At 31.9% G+C, this 25,166-nt stretch overlaps 2 protein-coding genes across 2 annotated transcripts; one reads left to right on the top strand and one right to left on the bottom strand.

Moving 5' to 3' along the window:
* The first annotated feature begins 263 nt into the window (after positions 1–263).
* LOC108905612 lies at positions 264–15,457 on the top strand. The gene is made up of 2 exons (XM_018708567.1): positions 264–5,747; positions 14,600–15,457. The coding sequence occupies exons 1-2, from the start codon at positions 494–496 to the stop codon at positions 15,091–15,093; spliced, it is 5,748 nt and encodes a 1,915-aa protein (XP_018564083.1). The 5' UTR covers positions 264–493; the 3' UTR covers positions 15,094–15,457.
* Positions 15,458–19,889: 4,432 nt separating this feature from the next.
* LOC108905618 (transmembrane 9 superfamily member 3) lies at positions 19,890–24,967 on the bottom strand. The gene is made up of 9 exons (XM_018708573.1): positions 24,753–24,967; positions 24,433–24,628; positions 23,997–24,352; positions 23,814–23,945; positions 22,039–22,205; positions 21,736–21,961; positions 21,081–21,289; positions 20,799–21,029; positions 19,890–20,623 (listed from the first exon to the last, which is right to left on the bottom strand). Exons 1-9 carry the CDS (start codon positions 24,822–24,824, stop codon positions 20,479–20,481), a joined length of 1,734 nt encoding a protein of 577 aa, XP_018564089.1. The 5' UTR covers positions 24,825–24,967; the 3' UTR covers positions 19,890–20,478.
* Between the last annotated feature and the right edge of the window lie 199 nt (positions 24,968–25,166).

The raw sequence follows: 25,166 nt of genomic DNA, 5'->3' as shown, positions 1-25,166 counted from the left end.
ACTATTTGGTTAAAATTGACACATTGTTCAATTTCTTCATAATATATACAATAAAATATTGATACATATTTTGCAGTCATAAATATGTTTAAATAGTAAATAATTAACTTAGATTTAAAACAATGGTATAGAATATGTCCCTTCGGTTAACTGCACGATTATATGCCGTGGTATCTGCTGGGCATCGCTAAAACGTGGTCTGATCCTTCGGCGTCAGCGCCCTCTAGAATAACTGCATATTTCCTTTATGTCATCAAGTTATGGTGGAAGCGCAACAAGTGTTTTGTGTTTAATCATTATAAATATACACGTGTAATTTTTAAACTTTTTAGTGATATTACTTTAAAACGTTTATAAACCTGTGGCCACTTTAAGAACACATTAATGTTTGGGTCGTGTAAATCTGGTTGGAAAAATAATCTGAAAGTTGTGATTTCCCGAGCTTGGTACTGCTACCCGTTGAAGCTTTGACCGTTTTTGAGGAATGAATATCATGAAGAAAAAACCCGAATTGTTAAAGAAAACAGGTAAATCTAGCCAAACCCTTAGAAAATTTCTAAATAATTTAAAAGAAAATGACCTACACTATGAAAATAAACAAATAACCCAATGTGTATTCTTGGGTGTTTTGAGACTAAAACCAGTACCTTCAATTTTCTCCAACAATGTGCCTTCAGTTAGTACGACCGTTGAAATTAATAAATCTAAAAGAATTAAAAATATTAAGAGTAATAAAGAACTAAATAAGAATGCATCCAAGAAAAATAATATTAACAAGGTGCTCAGCGGAAAGATTAGTAAGAAAAGTCCAGACAAAGTTAAAGCGGATGTTAAAAAAGTGCCTATTAAGAAATCAAGTATTAAGATTAAATTGAACCCTAAGAAAAAAATTCATGAAGTAGAACCTTCAATGTCTAATGGAAATCAAGAAACGCCTTCTTCAGATACATCTAATACAGAAAGTCCAGATTCTATAATTGCAAGATCTACATTAACAATAAGTCCGATTGTGAGTCCAACAAAATTCAATCCCGTCCAAAATCTGTTTGACAAATTAAAACAGCGGAGAGAAGAAAGTCAGAACGAAGCAGGGCCCTCAAAAATTGCGGCACTGTCTAATAAGACAAAAGAAGTATCAAAATCTCCAACCATTAGGTACAAAGTTTGCAAAATAAATGCAAATGGGCATAGCAGTCCAAATATCAACAGCTGTAAAAAACTAAAAAAGTCTTTATATAAAAAATCTCATGAACGATTATCATTACCCTTAATATCAACTAGTCCAATCACCGTGTCTGATACTGAATCCATTGATAAAAAAGATAAAGATGACGTTATTTTACTTGATGAAAATAATTCAAGTAACGGTGATTCTAGTGATAACGGTATAGTGGAAGATATAATTATCATAAATGATGATCCGAGACCAAAAAACGAAGAAGTAATTAATCAAGAAATTATTGACAAGCGGATTCAAATACGCAATAGTACTTCAACTTTATTAAACATAAATGCAGAACAGCTTGTCGGCACTACCCAGTGCAAAGAAGTTATTGTTATTGCTGATGAACCAAAACAAATAGATAAATTAGAAAATAATAATATTACGCCCCTTCAAAAAAGTAAAGAGAACCACCACATCACAAATAAGAGTGACGTCATTGTTATTGACGAAGTGAGAGAAGTGCGAGTTTCTCCGAGGCTTAAAAAAATAGAAGAAAAGGCTAAAGAAACTACCGGAAACATTGAACAAGCATTTGTGGATGAGGTGGTAATTATAACAGATGATAAGAACGTTTCAAACGCAGAGCCGGAAATTCTACAAAAAGACTCTGTAGATATATCTAAAACACAAGAACTGAACAGTGCCGTAGATAGTCGGCAAAATGAAAACAAAAAGCAAAAGACGTCCCCAAAACTGTCAAAAATAGTTGCTGCAAATGACAAACTGCCTGCTGCTATTAAAAAAGAATTAATTGAAGAAGCTGTGGTTGTGAACGAGAAACCGAAAAGAAGAAAAAATACAATGAGATCACCTACACTCCTTCCACCATTGTTGTTGAACGCTCCTATGTTACTTAGATCAGAGTTGGCCCCAAAAAAACCAAATTATGTGAATGAAAAGCCCAGGGTTAGAAAATCCAGAAGCAAAATAAAGGATTCTTCAAATTCAAAACCTGTTATGGGACCAGTGAAGAATACTAGCAAAGTTGAATCAATAAAACTTAACAAAAATGCGAAAACTCTACAGTTAGAAAAAGAAACATCAAGATCGGATCAAGGATACCTCAGTCTTAGTAAAGTACCTTTAACCATGTCCGTCAGCTGTGAATGTGAAAAGCAATCAGATGAAATAATTTGCATTGATGACTCATCGAAAAATAAAAGTTCCAATGGTAGAGCGATGTTAAAAAAATTGAATGTACATGAACATAATGCAAATAACATTGAAGTTGAAAGAGTACAAGTATCTTCCCATCCGCAGGAACTTGGGCAAAAAGAAAGTCCCAAAAGTTCGTGCTCAAAACTACAAGAACATGAAAGTGTAAAAGATGATATTATCATTCTTAATGATGAAGAATGTGAATTGAAGACTAAACCCAAGGAAATTAAAAAACAGAGAATAAAAATTTTTAATAAAAAATCTGTGTCAGAAGTAACTGCCCATAAAGACGAAGATGATGTTATTGTAAAAGAAGAAAATAATCCCAAAGAAAAGATTTCTCCAAGATTGTTAAGATCTGACTTGTTAAAACAAAAAACATTGTTAGAAGCAACAAATATTCATTCACCAAATACGGAAAAAGTAGAATCGGAAGTAAACGAGTTCATTAATTTAACAGAAGAACCTGAATCAAATAAATATATTTCTCCAAGAACACTTAGGTCGAATTTTATTAAAAAAGATACGAGTCGGAATTCTTTAATGGATAATATTATTGTAATAAAAGATGAAGAATTTTCAACGAAAAGCGATGAGATGCTCCAAAAGCTATCAGAAGCTGATAAATCACAACAAAAAAATAAGAGAAAATCAATACAAAAGACTAAACAAGTCGATTTGGATGAAATAATAATTGTGAACGATAGAACAGTAAAGAAACAAGAGAAATATAGTGGCAGACTATTACGGTCTGATTTGTCTCAATTAAATGCTAAAAAAAGCATTCCAATAAAGACAGAATTAGAAGAAGTCGTTTTGATTCATGATGAACCGAAACAGAAGGAAAAATCTGCATTCTTATCATTGAAACCAAGGTCCAATGAACTATCATGTGGGTCAGAAAACGTTCTTGTTCCGGAAGAACAAAAAAGTGAAATAAAGGGAAAAACTCTTAGGTCTTCGCGATTGGATAGAGTTCAGAAATATAATACAGAAGTAACATCACCCAAACCCAAAACCAAGAACTCTAGAATTGTGAAAGTGGAAAATAATTCTTTACCAAACTCATCTGTGGATCAACAATTTAATGTAGATAATTTACACGAAAATTCACCAAGAAATTTTGAACAACCGTTGATGGAAGTGATAGTTGTAAAAGTAAAGAAAGAAACGTCATCTCATAGATTGCTAAGGTCTGAAACTGCTCGAAGGGGATTGTCTGAAAATATTAATGTCAGTAATGCAAATATTGATAACATGATTTCTGCCCCAAGATTGTTACGTTCAGAACTATGTACACAGAGAAACTCCCAAAATGTAACCAAAGAACAATGCCTCAGTCCAAAAACCACAAGGAAAAGAAGATCTCCACAAAATAGTCCACAATCTAATGAAAGTAATACTTCTTCACAAAACGAGCCAAGTAAAGTAGTGGTTATTCAAAATGAGTTAATTGAAAACCAACCTTTTGCTCCGGAAGATGCAGAAATGCAAAAACAATCTGAATTACCTGTTCCTGAAAATAGCCCTAAACTTCTTGGTAAAAAACCAGAAATGGCAAGTGATATACAAGATACAGAAATGCAAAAACAATCTGATTCGTCCATTTCTAAAAAGAGTCCAAAACGCCTTTCTAAACAATCAAAAATTCTTGCACGATCCAAAAAAGTAGTGGTATCAAAAAAGAAAAAAATATTTCATAACAGAAAATTAGTACCCAAAACACCCATGTTGTTGAGATCAGAACTGGCCCATTTGAAAAATGTAGTAAGTGATATTCAATCAAATGAAAAGAAGATAACCAAAAAAAAGACAAAATCTAAATTGGATAATGTTCCTAATAATAACCAATTACTAGACAATTCAAATTCCTCTTTTGAATTACAAAGTAATGAGAAAAATGAAAAGAAATTAAAAACGAGACTTTCCCAAACTAGGAGTAGCAATAAGAACATTTCAAAACCTGAAAAACATGTAGAGATGATCGATTCTAAGAAAAGTGCAAAGATAGATGCAAATCGTGAAGAAAATATTTGTGAGATTTTGGAAACACAAACAATTTGTCAAAACGAAATTGTGCCTACAGAAGTACCAATGTTATTGCAACAAGAATATTCAAGTAATAGTCCTACAAGAAAGAACAAGAGTAATAAAATATTAAACATAGATACTGTACAGTCTTCCACAGAAGTTGATGTAGTTACCACAGAGAGTCCTAAGAGGAAATCTCCGAGTACAAGAAAAAAAAACAAGAGGAAACGGATAACGAAGCCTGAACAAGAACAAATAACTTCAAAGGAAATTTTAGACAGTCAACCAGTGCAGTTTCAAGATGTTCAAGAAGAAAATGAAATATGTGATATTTCTAAAAAAGCTGACATTACGGTTTTTGATTTTGATGAATCAGAACCAGAAGTAGTCCCATTAAGGTCAAACAACACTCCAAAAAAAGAAAAATCCATTTCATTCACCAGTAAAGACTCTACGAGGTCAAACCCTCCAGAAGAAAATGTTACTCCCAAATCAAAGAAAGAGAAACCCACAGTACAGCAAGGAGCAACCCCTTCAGAAGTAAATGTTACGCCAAAATCAAAAAAGCAAAGAATCGCAGATGAACCAATAGCCAAAGCACAAGCCAAAGTACAATTACTTGCTGTGTTCGATGAAAATCCGACACAGACAAAGGATTTAGATACACCCGCAAACCCTGATAAGAACAAAACCAAATCAACTTCCAAGAAGAAAGTTGTCAAAAACCAACTTGTACAGGAACCTTGTCCGCAAAACGTAAACGTTAAAAGGAGAAGTAAACCGAAAACGTCACCCAACAAAACTAATACACCTCAAACAAAACAGAGTCAAGATACGTCTGGTAACACAGTGAGAACAAGCACCTCACCGTTGAAACAAACCACGATTACGGACATGTTCAACGTAATGATGAAAAAAGAGAAGTCTTCAGCGGATTCGATTTTTGAACCTTCTCCCAAAGAACCGACAGCGAAGCCACGAGAAGAAAACAGTAACGTAAAAACTAACATGCCGCCACCGAAACTCGATAAGAAGCCTCCCTCGAACAACGATGTAGAAGAATATTATGAAGACGACAGCGACTGTGACAGTCGGATGGAGTGGATCCCCGAGGAGTACGCGGAGTACAAATTCAAATATTCGGCCAAGAAGATGATGACGTACAAGCCCATTCACAAGTGTAAAATATGTCTGCTGATCCTGCCCACTTATTACAAGCTGAGCAAACATAAGGAGGAGCACGCCAAGAAGCAGAATCCGTACAACTGTAAGCAGTGCGAGCGGTCATTCTCCAACGTCGAGGATCTGACGGCACATCTCAGAGTTCACAAAGGTAAGTCCTATTTTTTTATTGTCGTCAATCAGGCTTTAAATTACGACTATATTTATACTAAATAATTTGTTGAAAACGATACTACTATTTATTGTTAATACAAATGTGTAACCATTTGTTATTTATTTTCGAAAAGGTTCAATATTTTTCGATTTGACCGATTTGATGACTATACTGAGTGTTCCGAATTGTACAAATCAAACTTTCTCCTGGTTATAGAACAAGAAAAAAGTTCCCATAAACATATGGAGAGGTGTTTAATTTCCGAGAAACAGGATGTTTAATTTGAAATCTAGAAAAAGGTTTTTTAATACAAAATTCATGATAATTTTGATGGGCATTTCACTTGGTATTTGCATTTGCATTGCATTTTCTATTTGCCTGTTTTTTTCAGTGTGATATTTTTTGGTTAGGCAAAACTATTTTCATAAAAATAACCCTTGATTGATCCATTTGGCGTAAGGGTTTATTTTCAAGTTTTAATTTTTTTCAGAGGTGGCAAATTACCCAAAAAAATAAAGAAAAAAATTGAACTTTTTACTTCAAATGCTCGCCAAAATCATTGTTTTCAAAAGTATTTCTCTAACTCTACTCATGTAGATTAAAAGAATTTTTTTGTATCTTTCCATTCCATTTCCATTAAAAAAAAATCGTAAAAATTCTTTTTTTTAGCATTTTACAGTGGTGTTACTTACCCCTTGAAACCAAAATTTTTAAATATTTTTTTTTTGCATAAAAAACGCCGAAGGAACGTTTTTTGTGTAAGCCCTACCAACTTTTTACTAATTTAGTTCGTTAAAAATTTTTATGACATAATTAACCACCAAATTATTTTTGATCAAACTGATTTACTTAGTCAAATTAATAAAAAGGTAAATAAAAGTTAATCTAACGTTGGTTCCAAAAACTATCAGTTTATTTTTTTGAATATTTTGTTTTTCTAAGTGTATCACTCATTAGTTGTGCTATTATTAATTTTTTTTAGAAAATAATTTCTAAATTTTAGTATATCTGCAACAAATATGTATATACAGGGTGTCTCGCATAAGACCCGACACAGGGCAGATCCAAAATATTGTAATTTAACCAAACTTACCTATATACAAAGTTGCACCCCTGAGGAGTTATTAGTTTGGTTAAATTACAATATTTTGGACACCCCTACATGCACTTGCCCTGTGTCGGTTCTTATGTGGGACACTCTGTATTTTTATGGACTATTACCAGGTGTTTAATACTTGGGTATATTCTGATTAAAATAACATCCAGAGCAATACGAAAACTTTTTTTCTATAAATTACAATCTCGACAATATTTTAATCATTGCACGCATTTGCAGTAGATTTAAAACTCGAATTCAACTGAATTGATAAAAATGCCGGATGCGCCAGTATGAGAAACATGTTTATTTTTATCCACGATATTTATCTGGAATGTTGCACGAGTTTGCAGAGTTAATGTACCTCCTTACCGGATATTATTGAACTCGAATCTGTTTAGAAAATCGATCGATGTGGGATAAAAGATATTTTTTGTAATACATTAGCGTTTCAATTATCAGCATTCAGTTTGTAAAATAAAAAACTTTATTTTTCTAGCAAATTACCTCAAAATGTATAGATGTCTAACTAAGCAACAGATGTATAAAATTTTAGTGACTGTTAATATTTTTGTTTGTTTATTTATCGGCATCGAAATTCTCTGGCACTTGACATATTTGTAAGCCAACTTAGCAAATGTTTTCTTCTAATTAGATAAATCAACCAACCAAGTTTTCTCAATGTACGTTAAACATCTTAAACATTTTAGAAATAGTGATGTTTGTTTCTAATTTCAACCCCCTGTTTCTCAAAAACGAACCGTTCTACAAATTTATATGAAACTTTTTGCTTAAAGTAATTTGGTGAAGTTTCGTGGGCAACCCTGTACATGTCCACCATGTATTTTTTGTAGTGCATTGTAATTGCATTTATTCGTTAATTAACTTTATATAGTTACCTACTTAATATATAAATTTTGCTGTTTAAGTTCCTTCATTTATCGATTACGCATGTGCTGTGCTAAATTCCTTAAAATGTGCTAATAACGATTTTCAATTGTGTGGTTTTGTTTATGTTTATTTTTATCCAAGCACACTAAACAATTTATTATTGTTTGAATATGACTATTTCACATAGATATTTTGCGTCATGTTCTATCCTACCCAAAATTGGTATATTTTATTTGATATCTTTTCTACGAGAAAATCACATCTCAATTTTTTCGTAATAGAACACTTCGTCCAATATCATTACACAAAATTTATTTTTTCTGGTTTTCTATGAAACTGTCTCTCCTATATAAATAGTTTTATGCCTTTGCCTTAGAAAAAACATACTTTTGGTATATTTACTAGGTTTTACCAGGATAAGTATAAAAAATTATTGCATATTAGGATCAAGTGAACAGCTTGAGTTTTATTTGGTAGCATAGTAATAGCCACACCAAATTTCCAAAAAATAACAATAGGCATGAGGATTTGAAAAATATATTCAGCAAAAAAATTGTCGATGGGTCAAATTTATTATTTCCGTTTCCTTTGTTGCAATCAAATTGTACCCCGATCTATACGCTTCAAAACCGTTGAAACGGATAAGTTTACATCGTGGCCTTTATCTTTTCACTTGATAAAGTTGCAACGTTGCAATTTGCAGTTTACATCCAGATCTATTCGCGTTTATGTAATATCGTTCGCCTTACTTATTTCAACAAATAGCTAGTACCATGCGAAACATCGCCATAATTTTAAAAATGCTGTCACCGCCGTTCTTGGGGGTGAAAATTCGAAAAATTTAGAATTATTCAAATTTGGTGGCTGAAAACGTACATAGGTATTGTATTTTTAAAACCGAGTGAGTTGCGCGAAACTAAATGTGTACAGGACATAGCTAGTACCATGCGAAACATCGCCATAATTTTAAAAATGCTGTCACCGCCGTTCTTGGGAGTGAAAATTCGAAAAGTTTAGAATTATTCAAATTTGGTGGCTGAAAACGTACATAGGTATTGTATTTTTGAAACCGAGTGAGTTGCGCGAAAACGTACATAGGTATTGTATTTTTGAAACCGAGTGAGTTGCGCGAAACTAAATGTGTACAGGACATAGCTAGTACCATGCGAAACATCGTCATAATTTTAAAAATGTTGTCACCGCCGTTCTTGGGGGTGAAAATTCGAAAAATTTAGAATCATTCAAATTTCGTGGCTGAAAAGTTCTTGGTAAAGATGAAGCAGGACGAGTAGTCTTGTACAGATAACTGAAGACAATGAATTCAGGAAAAAAAAGTTTATTTTATCCTCGTAAGGTTCGATTTTCTCTTGACTTGTGAAGAAACCTTTGAATAATTTTTTGGTATTGTATTGCTTTTCTTCTCGCGTTTGCTGTTTATTTTCTTGGTCTATCTTTTCTCATTTTGGTTATATATCTTGCTTCGTTTACTCTCGTTTCTCATTCTGTTCCACTTTGTCTTCCCAACACAACAATCTCAAGTACCATTGCTTTTATCTCACTATCGTGTTCTTTTGTAATGTTGTGCTTTCACTAGCGTTATGCTGACTTACAATAAGTACTTTCTTTGTTATCTTCGTGGCGCCTCATTAGTGATGCCAAGAGAGCTTATAAGAAATGATTTTATTTGTTAACAATTTAGGGTCTTTTCATAAGTAAAATTAGTATTTTCTTATCTTTGAAGACTGTTTTAAATGATGTCCATATATAATTTTTTTAAGTTTATTCAACTGCTGTTCCTGTTCTTAGCTTTTGACAAATTACTCAATAGATTGTGTTATTCTATGTATTTGATTGCATGAAAGTAAAAGCTTCAAACGAAGATTTAACAATGAACAAGTTCAGTAAAATACAGGAATTAATACGTATGGTATGTCTCTGCATAATATACACAGTATCTTTAAGCTTTTTCTTATAGATAAAAATAGATTTAATGTGAATTCATAACATATTATACGGGAATATAAATTTTATGACGCTATTTGATGGTATTTACGTTAATCGACATTTTAATAATATTTGAAATAAGGAAGTTCGAGTCAGGTTAAGAGATGTTACTGACTGTACATGGAATTTTGTCCTTTACAATGCTGGTAATATTGTTATTTTGCAAAAGAGAATTATAAAAAAAAGTAGAGAAATGACAAGTAATGCAGTAAAAAATGTGTGTGTTTCTTTCAATTCAATAATTTTCGTAAATTCCAAGTATACCTACAGACAAATATGTTTTTGATTAGAAATCTTTAGTAATTCGATGGCACTTTTTTTTCTCGTCTATCCTAGTCGCTAGTATTTAAACCAGCTTGAGAATTTGAATTTATGTTGTCGGAAAACAGTTGCTTCTATAAATTCTGCTGTATACGCGAAAAAATGTATAACTTGCTACAATTTATGCGGAAGATACGACTAACTACAATGTATGTCAAACATTAAAAAAAAAACTTAACATGCATAATTTTAAGGTTTACAGTTTTGTGGAATATAAATTTTACTTTCTATTCTACTAAAAGGTACCTACACATAATTTTTTTAATCTTAATATTTTATCAAGACAGAGAATGCAATTTCTTGTCTACAAAACGCCAACCTTAATAGAGGTAGTATTTTTTTCCTAGTGTTCATCATAAATATATTCTTTGCAGAAACGTTTTTAGTATTTTGTCCAGTGTAGAAAAACAATAATTTTGTTCCGATTTCGATAGTTTTCACTTACAAAAATGTTATCTTTAGAATAAAATCAGGGGGATCTACATTTTGCCTACGGTTATTTAATATTTTGGTGAATGCGCTCGGGACAGACATTTATTCCCAGCTTGTCCTGTTGATGACTTGCTATTTCCTTACGTCTTAAATAAAACAAGCTAATAAAAGGGGGTTTTCTAATTTATTTTGTCCTTAATTATTTAGAAATCACAAAAAAAACTTAAATTAAAATTATTTATTTTTTAAATATTTTTTAAATATTGAAAATTACAAGTGTGGTGATTGGAAGCGATTCACAAACACATTTACGTATTTTTTGTAAGAAAAATAAAATTTGCTGTGATTTTCTAGAAAACCGTCGATAAAAAAACTTTTCAATCGAACTACAAACAAAGAAGCCTCTTAACGATTTTAAATTTTCACTTTTTTTAAATAAACTACGAATAGGGAGGTTTTCTATTACTTCCTCAGGGAAATGTTGAGTTGCATTAAATTTTGCGCCATTTTGCGCACTTAAGTGTATTTATAATACCTATTTTCCGAAATTTTTGTAGAATCAAATTTGGTTCAGCCTATACGAACTAGGTAGATTTTATTAGATTTTGGGAACCATTCAACTATTTATTTAACCATTAAAAGTAGTTAGTGAATGAAAAAAGGAGTTGTAGGGCAGTTTTAGGGGGTAGCTTTCAGGTTTCCACTATTTTATTTGATTTCCAATATTTCGAAAAATAACTTCCTTCGTCATTTGTAAGCGATAATATAAGTGACGTAGATAACTTAAAAAAATTGAAAATGAGATCACTACATTTTCCTCCTTTACATAAATATACATTTTTCTCTTATTTTGTGATGTACTGTCCTCAGTTAAAGTCTGACGCGTGCAATTCGAGAGGCCCTGTACGAATCTAGTATGCATTTCCTTAAAAATTATCTAATTTCAGTTAAACGTATGGGCGTGTCTACGAACTTTGTCTCTAACTCGTTAAAGTCGCACATCACGTTTATCTAAATCGTAGCTACCGCCCAACACGCTCATTCATTGTCACCCGGCTCAAAAATAGCTCCCGTTTTGACCGTGATCTTAGAACGCCGGCCGAAAATAAACCAATCTCCCGGCGTGTGCCGCGACAAGGATTGTTTTCCGTTGTATTTAAAATAGTTGTGCCGCTTCAGAAATAAACTAGGCCGGCTTTGATCTGTTGGAGTGCTTCAGGGCACGTAAACTACGTCTGCCTGCGGTATTATGAGGTGATTGCCCATGCACAAAAATTTCGTGTCAGTATCTTCATTTGTTCGAAAGATATTCAAAGATATCACTTTTTCTTGAAAATCTGTAGTCTCAAGAACGGTGGAATTTCGGAAACAAGGTCTAAGAATTCCTGAATTCGTGGTTAAAATCCGGAACATCAAAGTAAATGAAGTTCCGGTCAATAATGATTAATTACCGAAATATTCACGTATTTTTTAAATTTATAAGTACCGTCACTGACATACCCCGTAAATTATAGAAAAATTTAATTTCTTTTATTTTCAGTCTATACTAATGTAAGGTTGTACTTTATTGGTTGGATCAGGTTGAGATACTAGGCAAACTCATTTTGCTTTAGTAAAGATTGTAAAGGTCTTATTAAAAAATGTTACTATCGGTTTTTCTTGTTTATTTTAGCTAAATACCCCTACCATAAAAAAAATATTAAGTGAGTTGTTACAATATCAATTGGAATGGATCTTAAAGAACAGAACCGTCTGCAGTTCTCTTGAAATTTTTTCCTATGCTTTAGCCATGATGTGTCGTAATTTATACTCGACTAGCCATTGGGCGAGTCCGGTATTGGTAGACCAGTCGGCCTGATGTAGAATCGACGGCGGCGCACTGGTCGTCAAATCAAAGCTGTATTGGTCCACTAGGTCGTAAATAATTTTTTGCATGGTATTCTACAGGGTATTAATTAAGTATGTACAATAAATTCAACAGATTATTTGAGTGATTTTAAGACAAAAAGTTCATATAAACATTGGGCCGCAGATGCTTCGTTTCCAAGATACAGGGTGTTAAACTTTGCAAATAATTGCTATTTCGCAAATATCTCAAACACCCTTACTCAATTTTGTTGTAATTTGGCAGTGATATTTGTAATGAGCTAATTTAACACTAACTTGATTAGATTTGTTAAGTCTCGAGCGATACCTTAAGTTAACTTAACTTATTTTTAATAATTTTTCTTGTGTAATCTAATCAAGTTAGGGTTAAATTAGCCCCTCAATACTACAAGTAACACAACAATAGTTTGTCTGATACTTATATATGTTTATATTGTTAGTTGAATTTAGGAGTATCTGGTATTGTGTACACCTTTAGAAACATTGAATTAAATTGTCGTTTTTTATTAATTTCAAAATTTTCTACTTCCGCCACATTGGTAGTAATTTGCAATTTGCATGTTTCTGCTTAATTTTTTTTATGAATTCATCTTATAAGTATGAATATAAAATCTTTTGTTAACTTCATTTTTTGTGTGGTAAGTATTATTCTTTTAGATTTAGAGTTTTTGTTTATATTTAAATCATTTTGACTACTACTAAAAAGGTACTATTTCTATCTTTTATTCAGTTGTTGTGTACGTTAAAACAAATTGCCGAAACTTCCTCTAAATTTGCTGTGGCTTGAAAGGCGAGAAATTCGTCAACCTTTACAAAAAGTAGATTTCAGGCTCATTTTACCACTTTTTAGGATAAGGCTTATATTTGCATGATCGTTTCATTTCACGCATCATTTCCCCCAGTTCAGCAATGCCGGAATTGATACGGGTAAATTTGTAAATTTTAAATTTAATGTCTAATCAAATGTATTAGCTCGAAGACAATAACTATTAGTGCTATTAGCTATGAACTATAGGTACCGATTCCTTTTCGTATCATTTTCAGAGGGACAAAATTGGATACATATTTCTAAAAGTGTCGATCTGGATCAGAATATTCTGAATTCCTGCAGACTTATCGCTTTTCACATTATTAAGATAAACATAATAAATAAAAAAGGAAATGCAGTAGCATTATTTGTTACACGCGCCATCTGTGTAATGTGAACTAAACTAAAGACGCCCTGTTGTCACGTTTACACAAATTGCGAATGAATTACATCAATGTTCCGAAGAAAGCGAGTCTATTATAGTAGGTAGTACAATTATGTCTAATACATAGTAGTCCATACTTACATTGCAACAAACTCTAGTCGTTGTTTAGTAAATGTGTAAATCTCTGATATTGTTACGGGTACATTGACATACAATTTTCCCCACCGATTTATTTATTGCACTTCTAGTCTAATTATTTCTTAGAATGTCTTTCCCAATATTGATTGAATTACATTTTCGTTTTTAATATTTACATGAAACTAACATCATCGTTTTTGAAAATATTGAGTTTTCTACAGAATATATGTATAAAATTCCATGCCATTGCTTCTAATTTAATATTATGTTATTGTGGAATAATTAGTTAGATTACGCCTGCTTTAGAAATAACACTGGATTAGAACTATGAATGAATGGCAGAATGACACCTAATTTCCAACATTTAATATTTTCTGGGAAATGCTGAGACGTGGCAACGTTGCCTATCGGTAAGTCGTCCATCTTGCACTGACGTACGCAACAAGTTGTTTTGTTTTGATGCATAATAAAGGTCCACAAAATATTGTTCTAAACAGGTGCAATAATAGAAATTATATATGGAATAATGAACCTTACTTTCGTATAGTGGATTATCCCACTTGGTACGTACTAATTTCACTCTAAAAATAAAAGAAAAATGTCCCCTGGGTGCAAAAGGAGTGCTAGAATAGCTAAGGCCAGGCAAAAAGGCAATTTAAAGATCGATCAAACCAGCCCTACCGTCAGAGATGCAAAGAAACCGGTGGCAAAAGCAGAGTCAGTGATAAAGATTGAATCTGTACCGGATATCATTGAAATCCCAGAGTTTCCAGAACTGAAAATAAAAGTTGTTAAACGTGGTAATAATTGTTCTATTTAGCTCTATTATAATTTCATTGCCATTTTTTGTTGAATATAAATTTACCCCAGTTTCAAATTCTTTACAGGTAAACATCCGTACACTTGTAAAAAATGCGATGTAGGGTTCTGGTCAAAGAAAGCTCTAGACGCTCACACACCTATTCACGTACTGAGAAAGGTGAAGCAACCGAACAAACGTTTCCGGTGCGACGTTTGTGCAAAGGAGTTCAGTAAACTCTGCGACATGGAAAGGCACACCAGGGTCCACACGGGCGAGAAGCCTTGCATATGCAACATTTGCAACAAGCGCTTCCAGCAGTCTCACAATCTCAGTAAGCACCTACTTACCCACTTGCACGTAAAACCGTTCCACTGCGAGATTTGCAACAAGCAGTTCGGACGGAACGACGTGCTGAACAGACACCTCTTAACTCATTCTGTCGATAAACCGATCAAGTGTCCTCTTTGCTCGAAGGGCTTCATCAGGCAAAGTCAACTCAATAATCACATGAAAAAGAACCATCTAGATGCCGCTAAAATCGGTGTAACCGCCGAGTTTAAAGTCGCTGAAGCAAAATAATTTGCGTTCCGTAAAGTGGTGGACTAATTTTCCTGAAATTTTGACGTGCTAATATCTTATACAGTTTTTTTATGTACAAAATATTCTCCAAGATTTATTTATTTCATATTCTCAGAATAGTTAGGCGCTTGGTATTTTTTTATAAAAAATATATTTAGTGTTATTCCTTTTGTAAAGGAAAATTGAGTTTTATTTGAAGTACTGGGTGACGCAAAATCTTATTGGGGCTAATAATCACTGAAATAAAGTTTCGAACGTAACTTGGTAAAATAACTATAAAATTTACTTATTTCGTAAATAGTACGTTATTGTTGCCATATATTTTAGTAAAACCTCAATAGTAAGTTTATTTATTTAAAAAAAATAGTAGAGGTTTTGTTACACTCAGAATATAGTTCATTTGCAATATTATGTTAAACATATCTGTTATAGTAATTTCTGTTAATTATATACAAAATATATCTTTATATAAATCGTCTATAATTATAAAAGGTACTAAAATTATATTGTTACAGAATTTAAATTTATTTCATTAATAAATATTTTTCTTGATAACATAAACTCATTTATCAATTTTTCCTCACCTATATTAAATAAAATTTTATTAAAAGTTATTAAAAAAAAATTATTACATCATTCGACCTCCCTTTTTTTTCTAATTAACATTAAATTAAATAAATAACGGTAAATATTAAATCAGTAGTACTTAAGCAATCTATTGTGCTTCAGCGACTTGGTCGAGTTATTCGTAACCGATTCTCTTTCTTTGTAAAACTGATATTTGTTATGTCGAAACATAATTGTACATATTTCTAATTTAATGTGATATTTTTCTACTATGTAGAAAACGTAACTGTCGACTCATTTTTAGTTGTAGATCACTACACATGTAATTTAATAGAACCTGTAATTTGGTGCTCACGTAAAGTTAGAATTAATTTTTTCTTTTTAAATTTCGAGATTATGAATTATTTTTCTTTGGAACAAAAAAATTTGTCCCCGTGACAATGAAAATTGTACACGTGATGTTAAAATATAAAAAAGTGCCTTTTTTATCAAGGAGTTATTGTGCCTTTCTATATTAAATACAATATATATTTACATGATTTACCATATTTGTATTTATTTATATTAGGGTAGTTCTTTAGATGTAGGTGAATTATAAATATGTTTTCTTTATTTCTAAATAGCCCACCATGTATATGTATTTTTATTGGAACAAGAGTCCATTGTATATAGATTTTTACAGAAATAAAACGTAAAGAAATGCTTATTGTTTTAATACATTTGTATTTCAAGAGTACCTATTTCAAGTTTCTGATATAAATAAAAAAAACTAATAACTAGGGTGTGATACGACATACCAAAAACAATGACACTTATCCCTCGGCAAAATTTAAGAATATACAAGATGTACCTGAATTGGGGTCATATTTATAATAATAAATGTGAAAGTGCATCCTGAAGCTGAGAGGACATTATCTTCTGTCGTTTGAATCATATATACATGTTTTTTCACAATATAAATATTTACTGTATATGAATACAGAACAGTATGAGTACAGAGAGGAATTAGGCACCCTCTCTGCGGGTATGGTAGGGTGGAAGAACGTTGACCATCCTCCTAATTATGAGGTTTCCCACTGAATCGTGGTTGGGGTTTACCAACGTAAGTAGTTCCGCACATGCCGCCTACTGAATAATAATATGTCGCCCCCTCTGCCGCACAAGTCTTCGACTTCTGGGCTAATCCTTACGATTAAAATGAGGGGTATTACTAGTGAATAGTGAAGATATGCAACCGTCAACTGATTATTGGACTTTTATCCAAATTGTATTTTAAAATTGTTTTAATTTCTCTAATATAAAAAAAAATCAGTGAATATGCGAATATATTGAATTATTTAATGGAGATAAAAATAATTCTAGTGATAATTTGAAACGAAATTTATAGAACAGTTATATAATTTCTGTATTGAACTTGACAGTTCAAAATAAATAGAAATCATCTCCCCTATGCAGAAAATAGTCGGTTCTTCCTCGATGCAGATAATGCGATCAATGCTACTTTTCATTCTACTCCATACAACAATATATTCTCAAAGTCGCCTTTAGAAGAGCACTTTAATTTTTTGAAATTTTTCATGGACTAGTCCTTCGATTTTCTCAAAAAGTGTTAGAGCTCAGAAAAATCTGAAAAAATTCTAGTAGACAATAACGCCCCTGACCAAAACAAAACTGTATTTTGTTCCTCTTTAGCTCCACCAGTTTTTGAAATTTTCGATTTTTTATTAATTTCATACGTTTTAGGTCTATAGGCAACATACAATACAATGCTAATGTATAATTGGCTGCATAAAAATCCACATTTTATAAATTTTATCAGTCGTTAGTTTTTTTACTTGTATTTTCTTTTATAACTTAAAAGAAAAAAGGATATCTATTAATGAGGTATAGGTAGATGCATTAAAATTGAACAGTAATATAATTTGTGTATTTACTAATGTTGCGTTAGCAGTTGCGTAAAAAACCGATCTTAGAAGAGCACTTCNAGTTTTTTTACTTGTATTTTCTTTTATAACTTAAAAGAAAAAAGGATATCTATTAATGAGGTATAGGTAGATGCATTAAAATTGAACAGTAATATAATTTGTGTATTTACTAATGTTGCGTTAGCAGTTGCGTAAAAAACCGATCTTAGAAGAGCACTTCGATCGATTTTCTCAAAAATTTTTAGCGCTCCGAAAAATCTGAAAAAAGTCAGGTGAATTCTAACAGACCTGACCTTTCCAAAACTGCATTCAGTTCCTCTCCAGTTCCACCAATTTTGAAGATTTTTTTTGTTTTTTGCAGTTTCATTTAAATGTTTGTTGGATAGGCAACATACAGTACAGTGCTAGTGTATACTTGGTGCATAAAATTCACATTTTATAAATTTTATCAGTCGTTAGGTTTTTTACTTATATTTTCTTTTATAACTTAATAGAAAAGGGATATCTATTAATGGGTATAGAATTATGAATGATTATAGGTAGATGCATTAAAATTGAACAGTAATATAATTTGTGTATTTACTAATGTTGCGTTAGCAGTTGCGTACAAAACCGATCTTAGAAGGGCAATTCGATCGATTTTCTCAAAAATTTTTAGGGCTCCGAAAAATCTGAAAAAAGTCAGGTGTATTCTAACGGCCCTGACCTTTCCAAAACTGCATTCAGTTCCTCTCCAGTTCCACCAATTTTGAAGATTTTTTTGTTTTTTGCAGTTTCATATAAATGTTTGTTGGATAGGCAACATACAATACAGTGCTAGTGTATATTTGGCTGCATAAAAAAATTCAGTTTTTATTTGTATTTTCTTTTATGACGTCTTATAGGTGAGAAAATTTTAGACTAAAAGAAAATTACTTTTCAAAGGTGATTATGCTTTTGAGGCCGTCGTAAATGTCATATTTTGGAATATCTCGCCTTTTAAGTACGTGATCCAGAAGTCGAGATAATGACAATTTTGAGCGCTTTTGAACGCGCGAATTCAGTTTTCGGAGCGGCCGAGTAGCGTTACCCCCATTACAGTTAGCTCGCCCCGCGCTCGATGCTTCGGTTTGTCGCACAATTAAAAATGCAGAAGTGGCTAAAATGAGCCACAGTATTTTTTTATTTAAAATATAAGTCTTCAACTTCAATCTCTGTAAGAATGGACGCTGTAGCACTTAAATAGCGACGTGGAATTTTTTGAAAAAAAAAATCTCGGATCCAGAGGGTTGTAGAGCTACGTTTTTTTTTAAATTCGTGTAATTTGCCAGCAATCGATTCCTGTAATAGTCATTACCGAGAAATGAAAATTGAAAGATATTCAAGAAAAACGTAATCAAAAAATTTTTACTTTTTTCAGTCATTTTTGGACACTTGAAATGAATAAATTCATTATTATTCTTTTTTACCATGAAAGTACAACTCTTAAGGAAAAAAAAACCCTGACTTGTTTCTCTACGACTAATCATTGAGCAAAAACAGCCGATTTTCGAGATGACCTTTTTTTTTGAAAAATCGATATCTCGAAAAAATTTTTAATTAAAAAAAAAGGCACTTTGCTTGCTGGGGGCTATATATACAACAGGTAACAAGTTTCAAAACCTTAATTTGCAAGAGATACAGCATAAACAAAAAAAAAACGATTTTTGACGGTTTTTTCGATACATCTCGAAAAGTTATATAGCAATCGATATATTTAAAATACGAATCAATAGGTTTTTTTAATAACTACAACTTTCTCAATTAACTTTTTTTTTATTAGCGAAAAATCGTTTTTTTTTTACTTTTATGAATTTTTTTGGTTTAACTTCGCCGTTTATGGGCCGCAGGAAAAATACACTATCTTTCTTAGAATTTTTTTCCTATATCACCATATTTTTTGTTTCCAAGTGATATTTTTTGTACATTTAACATTAGGCCGTGACAGATTGATTGGAATATTTTCTCAAATTACTATTCGCTGTTTTTTCCTGCCTAGCACCGTGTTGTCATATCACATCAGGATTATTATGTACTTCACTCAAACTAGGTTAATGTCAGGTCATTGACACTAAAATTAACAAACAGTGCCTAATGCCACCACTTGACTTAGGGCATATTTAGTTCCTGCATGGTTTGAGCCGAGATTTATTTTTTTTTTACGTTTAGTACACACAAAATTTCATTTCAGTATCATTGTCGGTAAACTTTTTAAACTATGTATCAGTTTTTACTTACCTTTCGGGACCAACACGTCTACCCAAATTATTTAAAAAAAGTGGAGGATCTTACTTTAATATTTTTATTAAATTATTTTACAATTAAATGAAACATTGAACTTCCATATTCTATAGCAGCAGTAGTTACACCAAACCAATAATGATAGTCCTATTAATGCTATAATTTATTGTAAATGAAAGTTGTAAAACACGAAAAGAAGAAAACCGAGTCTTTACTCGATATTTTCTTCAAAAACGCTCGGGTACCCATTCACATTTATCTAAAACGATATAAAAACCCAACCAAATTCAATTCACCTACTGCCGCGCCGTTTCACAAACTTATAAATATGATTAGGACTAAAATATGTACACAAAATATGAAAAATATACCAATAAAAAGTATTATCTCGTTTAAAAATCACAAAAAGCAGATGAAAAACTCCTAAATATAAACAACACATCCACGAAATGAAATTTAACGGGATAACATTAAATAATCCAAGGTCTAATAAGGTGTTAAAGGCCATTTTGTCACTTACAAGAAGATAAGCGAGTCACTAACCTTCTTAGACTAAGTGCAAAATCGGAGACGAATCCACATTTTACACGTCAACAGAAAACACGGCTATATACACGGTACTTCGACCAGCTTATCAGTCTATCTTAACGGTGGAATAGATTTTCCTAACAAATATGCTCGTCCCTATGTAGCCCACGGTGCCGCACATTATGCCCAGGGCACCGCTGAACAGGGCCATGTAGCCGAAGTAAAACGCTGTTTGGAACAACCCGTACATCCTGAAAGACAAATCAAATAATTTTTTTAATTCACAAACACATAAATAACGTGAATTCTTGTCGAATAATATAGAGGTATATGGAAATTGGAAGCAAAAAATTTATTTAATCAATCACCCATCAACCTTTTTTTTTGCTCTCTCCAAATTTTCAAACACTCCGTACAGTCACTTACTTTGTTTTGAAGAAGAAATAATAGATGGCGTAAACGTAGACGTAGCCGGAAGTCGAGGCGGCCGCTAAGAACGATGTCCACTGCCAGCGATAGTCTTCGGCGTTCAGCAGGAAGTAAGTGCAGACGATCGTCACGCACACCGTCACTATCATCAGTATAATGAAAACCAGCAACATGAAGCCGTAAACGTAATAGATCTTGTATGCCCAGAACGATGTAAATATAAAATACCTAAAACGGAACGATATCAGTTGCTAGTTTGAAACTTCTTATGAAACTTACATTTCAATGAAAATACTGGCAAACGGCAAAACACCACCGACTAATATAATTACGCCAGGCTCCATGAACCATTTTTTCTCCGGGATGGGTCGAGGCACGGCATTGATGCGACACGGGTAATCTGGCTGACCCGCCAGATTCCTTCCCAGGACCGTTCCCACCAACGTCAAAGGTAGTATAACGAATAAACAGATGCATGTAACAGCAACCTAAAATAACATTTTTCACAATTTTTTTTATATATGTAAACCACCAAAGTCCTAAAATTGTAGACAGTGACTCAGAGAATTTATTAAATATCACACTGACCTTAATAGATCAAAATAATGTTTTCCCAGTTACACGCATATGATATGAAAGGAAACGCCCAAGTTGGACACTAATAAATCAAAAAAATGAAACAACACAGCACTGGTAATCTCTCTTTTTGTACACGATAAGTAAAGCTCAAGTAAGAACTTGTAAAAATTGTAGTTTGATTTAATTATGAGATTCACTGCCTACTATTTTGGAACTCTGGTATAAGCAGCATTGAGCAAAATTCTTAACACTTTAACTATCGTAATGTGTTGTAACAAATGCTAGAAATCTTTAAATAACTGGTGAAAATTACACAAATTGATATCACTTTTCAATCACGGTTTAGAAATCTTACCATGGTTCCAAAGGGTATAGCCCTCGAGGCGTGATAATAGATAGCGATGAAATTGATGAAAAACGCCGTGCCACAAACGAAGGCAGGCAACATGAAAGCAGAAACTATCATTTGTCTAATCCATATTTTGCCGCCCATCCGAGCATATAAGGAACCCCCAAAGTATCCGTTAATAGGGGACGTCACAGCATAAACGAATATGGCAGTTGACAGAAGCGAACCACGTCTAAAATTGGTTGCAAGAATATAAAATTCGTGAAACAAAATAAATTTTATCATACGAGGCAGGGAAATAATACTCACTCTGTATACAATTCGCCTAGAATAGCAAATATGATAACGCTGAAAACAACGGTGGTCAGCTGATGCCCAGCACCGATAAGAGCAGAGAATAAAAGAGAATTCGAGGCAGGGCGGAAAACATCTCCATGCACCTGTTTCCAACCATATTCGTCTCCCAAATCTCTTTCCTAATAATTCAAATGCGTATTTTAGCAAATTAAAATGGTTGTATTTTGATAAGGGAGGATGCGATTTACATTAACTTTAAAAAAAAATATTTGATGCATTTGTTATACTTTTTTTTATAAAAATTTTGATTTCCATAAAATTAAGTTTGAAAAATTAAAATCAAAAATAAAATTCAATTGAGTACAGTTATGAAGAAAATTATGAAAATTTACTTTGTAACCATAGAAATCATCTAAAAAAAACTGTACAAGTCCCACACTTTTTTTATTAAGGTACAATCACTTTAATTTTCAGCAATTGCTATTAATTTTTGATACAAAATTTGTAACAGAAAATTATTGTGAAAAAATTAATATTTCCATGTAAACAAACATCCTTCAATTTTGCAAAATAACTTGTCCAAGATCTGTGAAAACGAACTTCGGTTATTAGAGAATGCAATTATGATTTTCTAATAGGAGAAATCAGGACAAACACATTTAAAAGGATTATAGATTGTCATATATCTATCTGCTTTGTTTAATCTCTAATTCTCATAAATAATGCTTCAGAGAAATACTTAACAATATCCACAGAAATAGTGTTTGTTCACGGGTATTAAATGATAAAAATATTTTCAAATATTTGACACAAAAAATTTTAGAAAGGAAATTTGGCAACATTAAAATATTCAATTCTAACGTTTAAAAATGACCATCATTTACTTTGTCTCGTATCAATATAGTAATATACAGAAGTAGAGACAAACAAACTGTACAAAATTTCACACATACACGGGATATAATTATGTAACAAAAAATATTATTTAAATAGTTACAAAATCACTTAAAAAATAATTTAGAATTAAAGCCATTTATAAATTCAACTTGTTCCCGTTTCAATTCTATTTTTATTTAAATTATACAATATCTGCATTCTAAAACCAATAAAAATAAAATATATTGCAGACATTTACCTAAAACTGTATTAACATTTCTTTTAAATCGAGACAAAAATGATTGTGAAAGTTACGCTATACTATTCAGTTAAAATTACTAATCTGAACTTAAAACAATTTGAAATGTAAACTTATAATCGTCTTGATTATTATAATTATTCAAATAATTAAACAGATGTGGCTTTATAAAAAAATAATTACAGCTGATTCCAGTTCCTCGGACAGTTATTACTTTAACATTTAAAATATTATTATTATACTATTAATTATAAATATGCTAATATATTTACACTGAATAATAGTAATTATAAATATTTTTAGAATTACAATGACAAAAAAAATAAAGAAAATGTTTAAAAAATCTTAATAATTTAAAAAAAGTTAACACTGTACTGTAGCAGTTGAATAATTCATGCCAACCAGTTTTATATTCAAAAAAGGATGACACCATTCACTATACCTAAAGGCAACTTTCCCTTTCATTACCGCATATTATTGTCGCAATCATTAGAAATGTCAAGTTCAAAATCGTAAAACACAATTATCACACAAGCAATGAGAATTTTGCTGTTGCATTGAAAATTATCTTTATATATTCTAATCTAAACTATATATAAATGTTTTGTTTCAATAAAGAATACAACACAAAAATAAAAATTATGTGACTCACCATGTCATCGATGTCTTCATCCTTACTATATCTAGCGTAATCTTTCCGTAACGTTCTCATCAGGATCATAGATACCAACCCCACTAAGAAAATTACCATCATAAAACTGTTGAATATACTAAACCAATGGATCTAAAATTGATTTATTAACACAGCACGAACCATCACACAAAAAAAACTCACTCTATGTTGGAAGAAATTGTGATCCAGGTATTTATCAAAGCGATCCTCAAATTTTGTATCGGTTCTCTTCCAAATGACTTCATATGTAAAGGATAATCTTGCCGTTGGTGACAGAGGTACTTTATCCTCGGAAGTTAAATTGACATCGATTATTTGTTTGCCGTTGAATCCAATCTCGAATTTCTTGTGCGTCCAAATATAATAATTGTTATCTTTCACTTCGCCTACTACACCCCAAATAGGCAAGTCATCAATGTACATTTGATACCAGTAATGATTTTTTACTGCATAAACAAATGCTTTGTATTTCTCTTCATCAAGTTGAACCGCACAATATTCACCCTTCGGCATGTTATCTAAAAATACATGTAATGTTTGTATAAAGAAAATATATTGACTATTTAATCTGATATCTGATAAATTTACAAGGACTTACTTTTAAATTCAATTTCAATTCCACTAAATTCCAACTCAACGCCTTGTAATGCCTCGCTAAGTGTTTCATGATAGTGACTTATAGTTTCCTTCGACCCAACACAAAAAGGCAGAGAAAAATATGCATAGGTTTCTTGTCGGTTATGATAAGGACCAACAGTGTTCATCCACAGTACTACCTCTTCGTTTTCATCGTACTAAAACAAAAATATATTCAATTTCATCTCAAAATTTCGACATAACGAATACATCTGCTGGCTATTTAAATTCAACGCCATAATCATGTGTAAAATTGAAATGTTTAGAATTTTTCTCACTTACTATGTGGTTGTGTTCATCAGTATACGCCCCAATAACAAAGGATAAAACTAATATTTTACAAAAATGGTGCATTTTTACTTAAATCTATTAATTTATTGAAGTGATGCCGGGATTTTTAACTGAATATCACTTGTATTTTCTCCATAAATCACCGGAATATACAAATATTCAACATTCCTACACGTAGACAAGAAAAACCATGACAGTCAGGTATGACAACATTGACTTTCTAAAGCCATGTTGATTTTTTAGGTTTATTGTCACGTGATCGCTGCCAACTTAAATTTTAAATTAGCCTGTAATTCTGTGGGGGATATTTATTAATTTATTTATTTATTATACTATTTATAAGATTTTTGATATATTATAGAAAATGGCACAGGGACAGAGAATATTAATAAAATCGAATTAAAA

The sequence above is a fragment of the Anoplophora glabripennis genome, unplaced genomic scaffold (genome assembly GCF_000390285.2).
Source record: "Anoplophora glabripennis isolate ALB-LARVAE unplaced genomic scaffold, Agla_2.0 scaffold53, whole genome shotgun sequence".
NCBI classification, from domain to species: Eukaryota; Metazoa; Arthropoda; class Insecta; order Coleoptera; family Cerambycidae; genus Anoplophora; species Anoplophora glabripennis.
Note: the sequence above shows the minus strand (reverse complement) of the source record. Positions and strands in the feature narration are given on the sequence as shown.

Bases quoted from the DNA above. Each gene is read 5' to 3' on its own strand.
- LOC108905618 (XM_018708573.1), bottom strand. From the start codon at position 24,824: ATGCACCATTTTTGTAAAATATTAGTTTTATCCTTTGTTATTGGGGCG. The intron at 22,206-23,813 runs GTGAGTCACATA...TTGAATTATTAG, and splicing joins ATGAAGACATCGATGACATG to GAAAGAGATTTGGGAGACGA. The intron at 21,290-21,735 runs GTAAGATTTCTA...ATGTTATTTTAG, and splicing joins CTATACCCTTTGGAACCATG to GTTGCTGTTACATGCATCTG.
- LOC108905612 (XM_018708567.1), top strand. From the start codon at position 494: ATGAAGAAAAAACCCGAATTGTTAAAGAAAACAGGTAAATCTAGCCAA. The intron at 5,748-14,599 runs GTAAGTCCTATT...AATTCTTTACAG, and splicing joins ACATCTCAGAGTTCACAAAG to GTAAACATCCGTACACTTGT.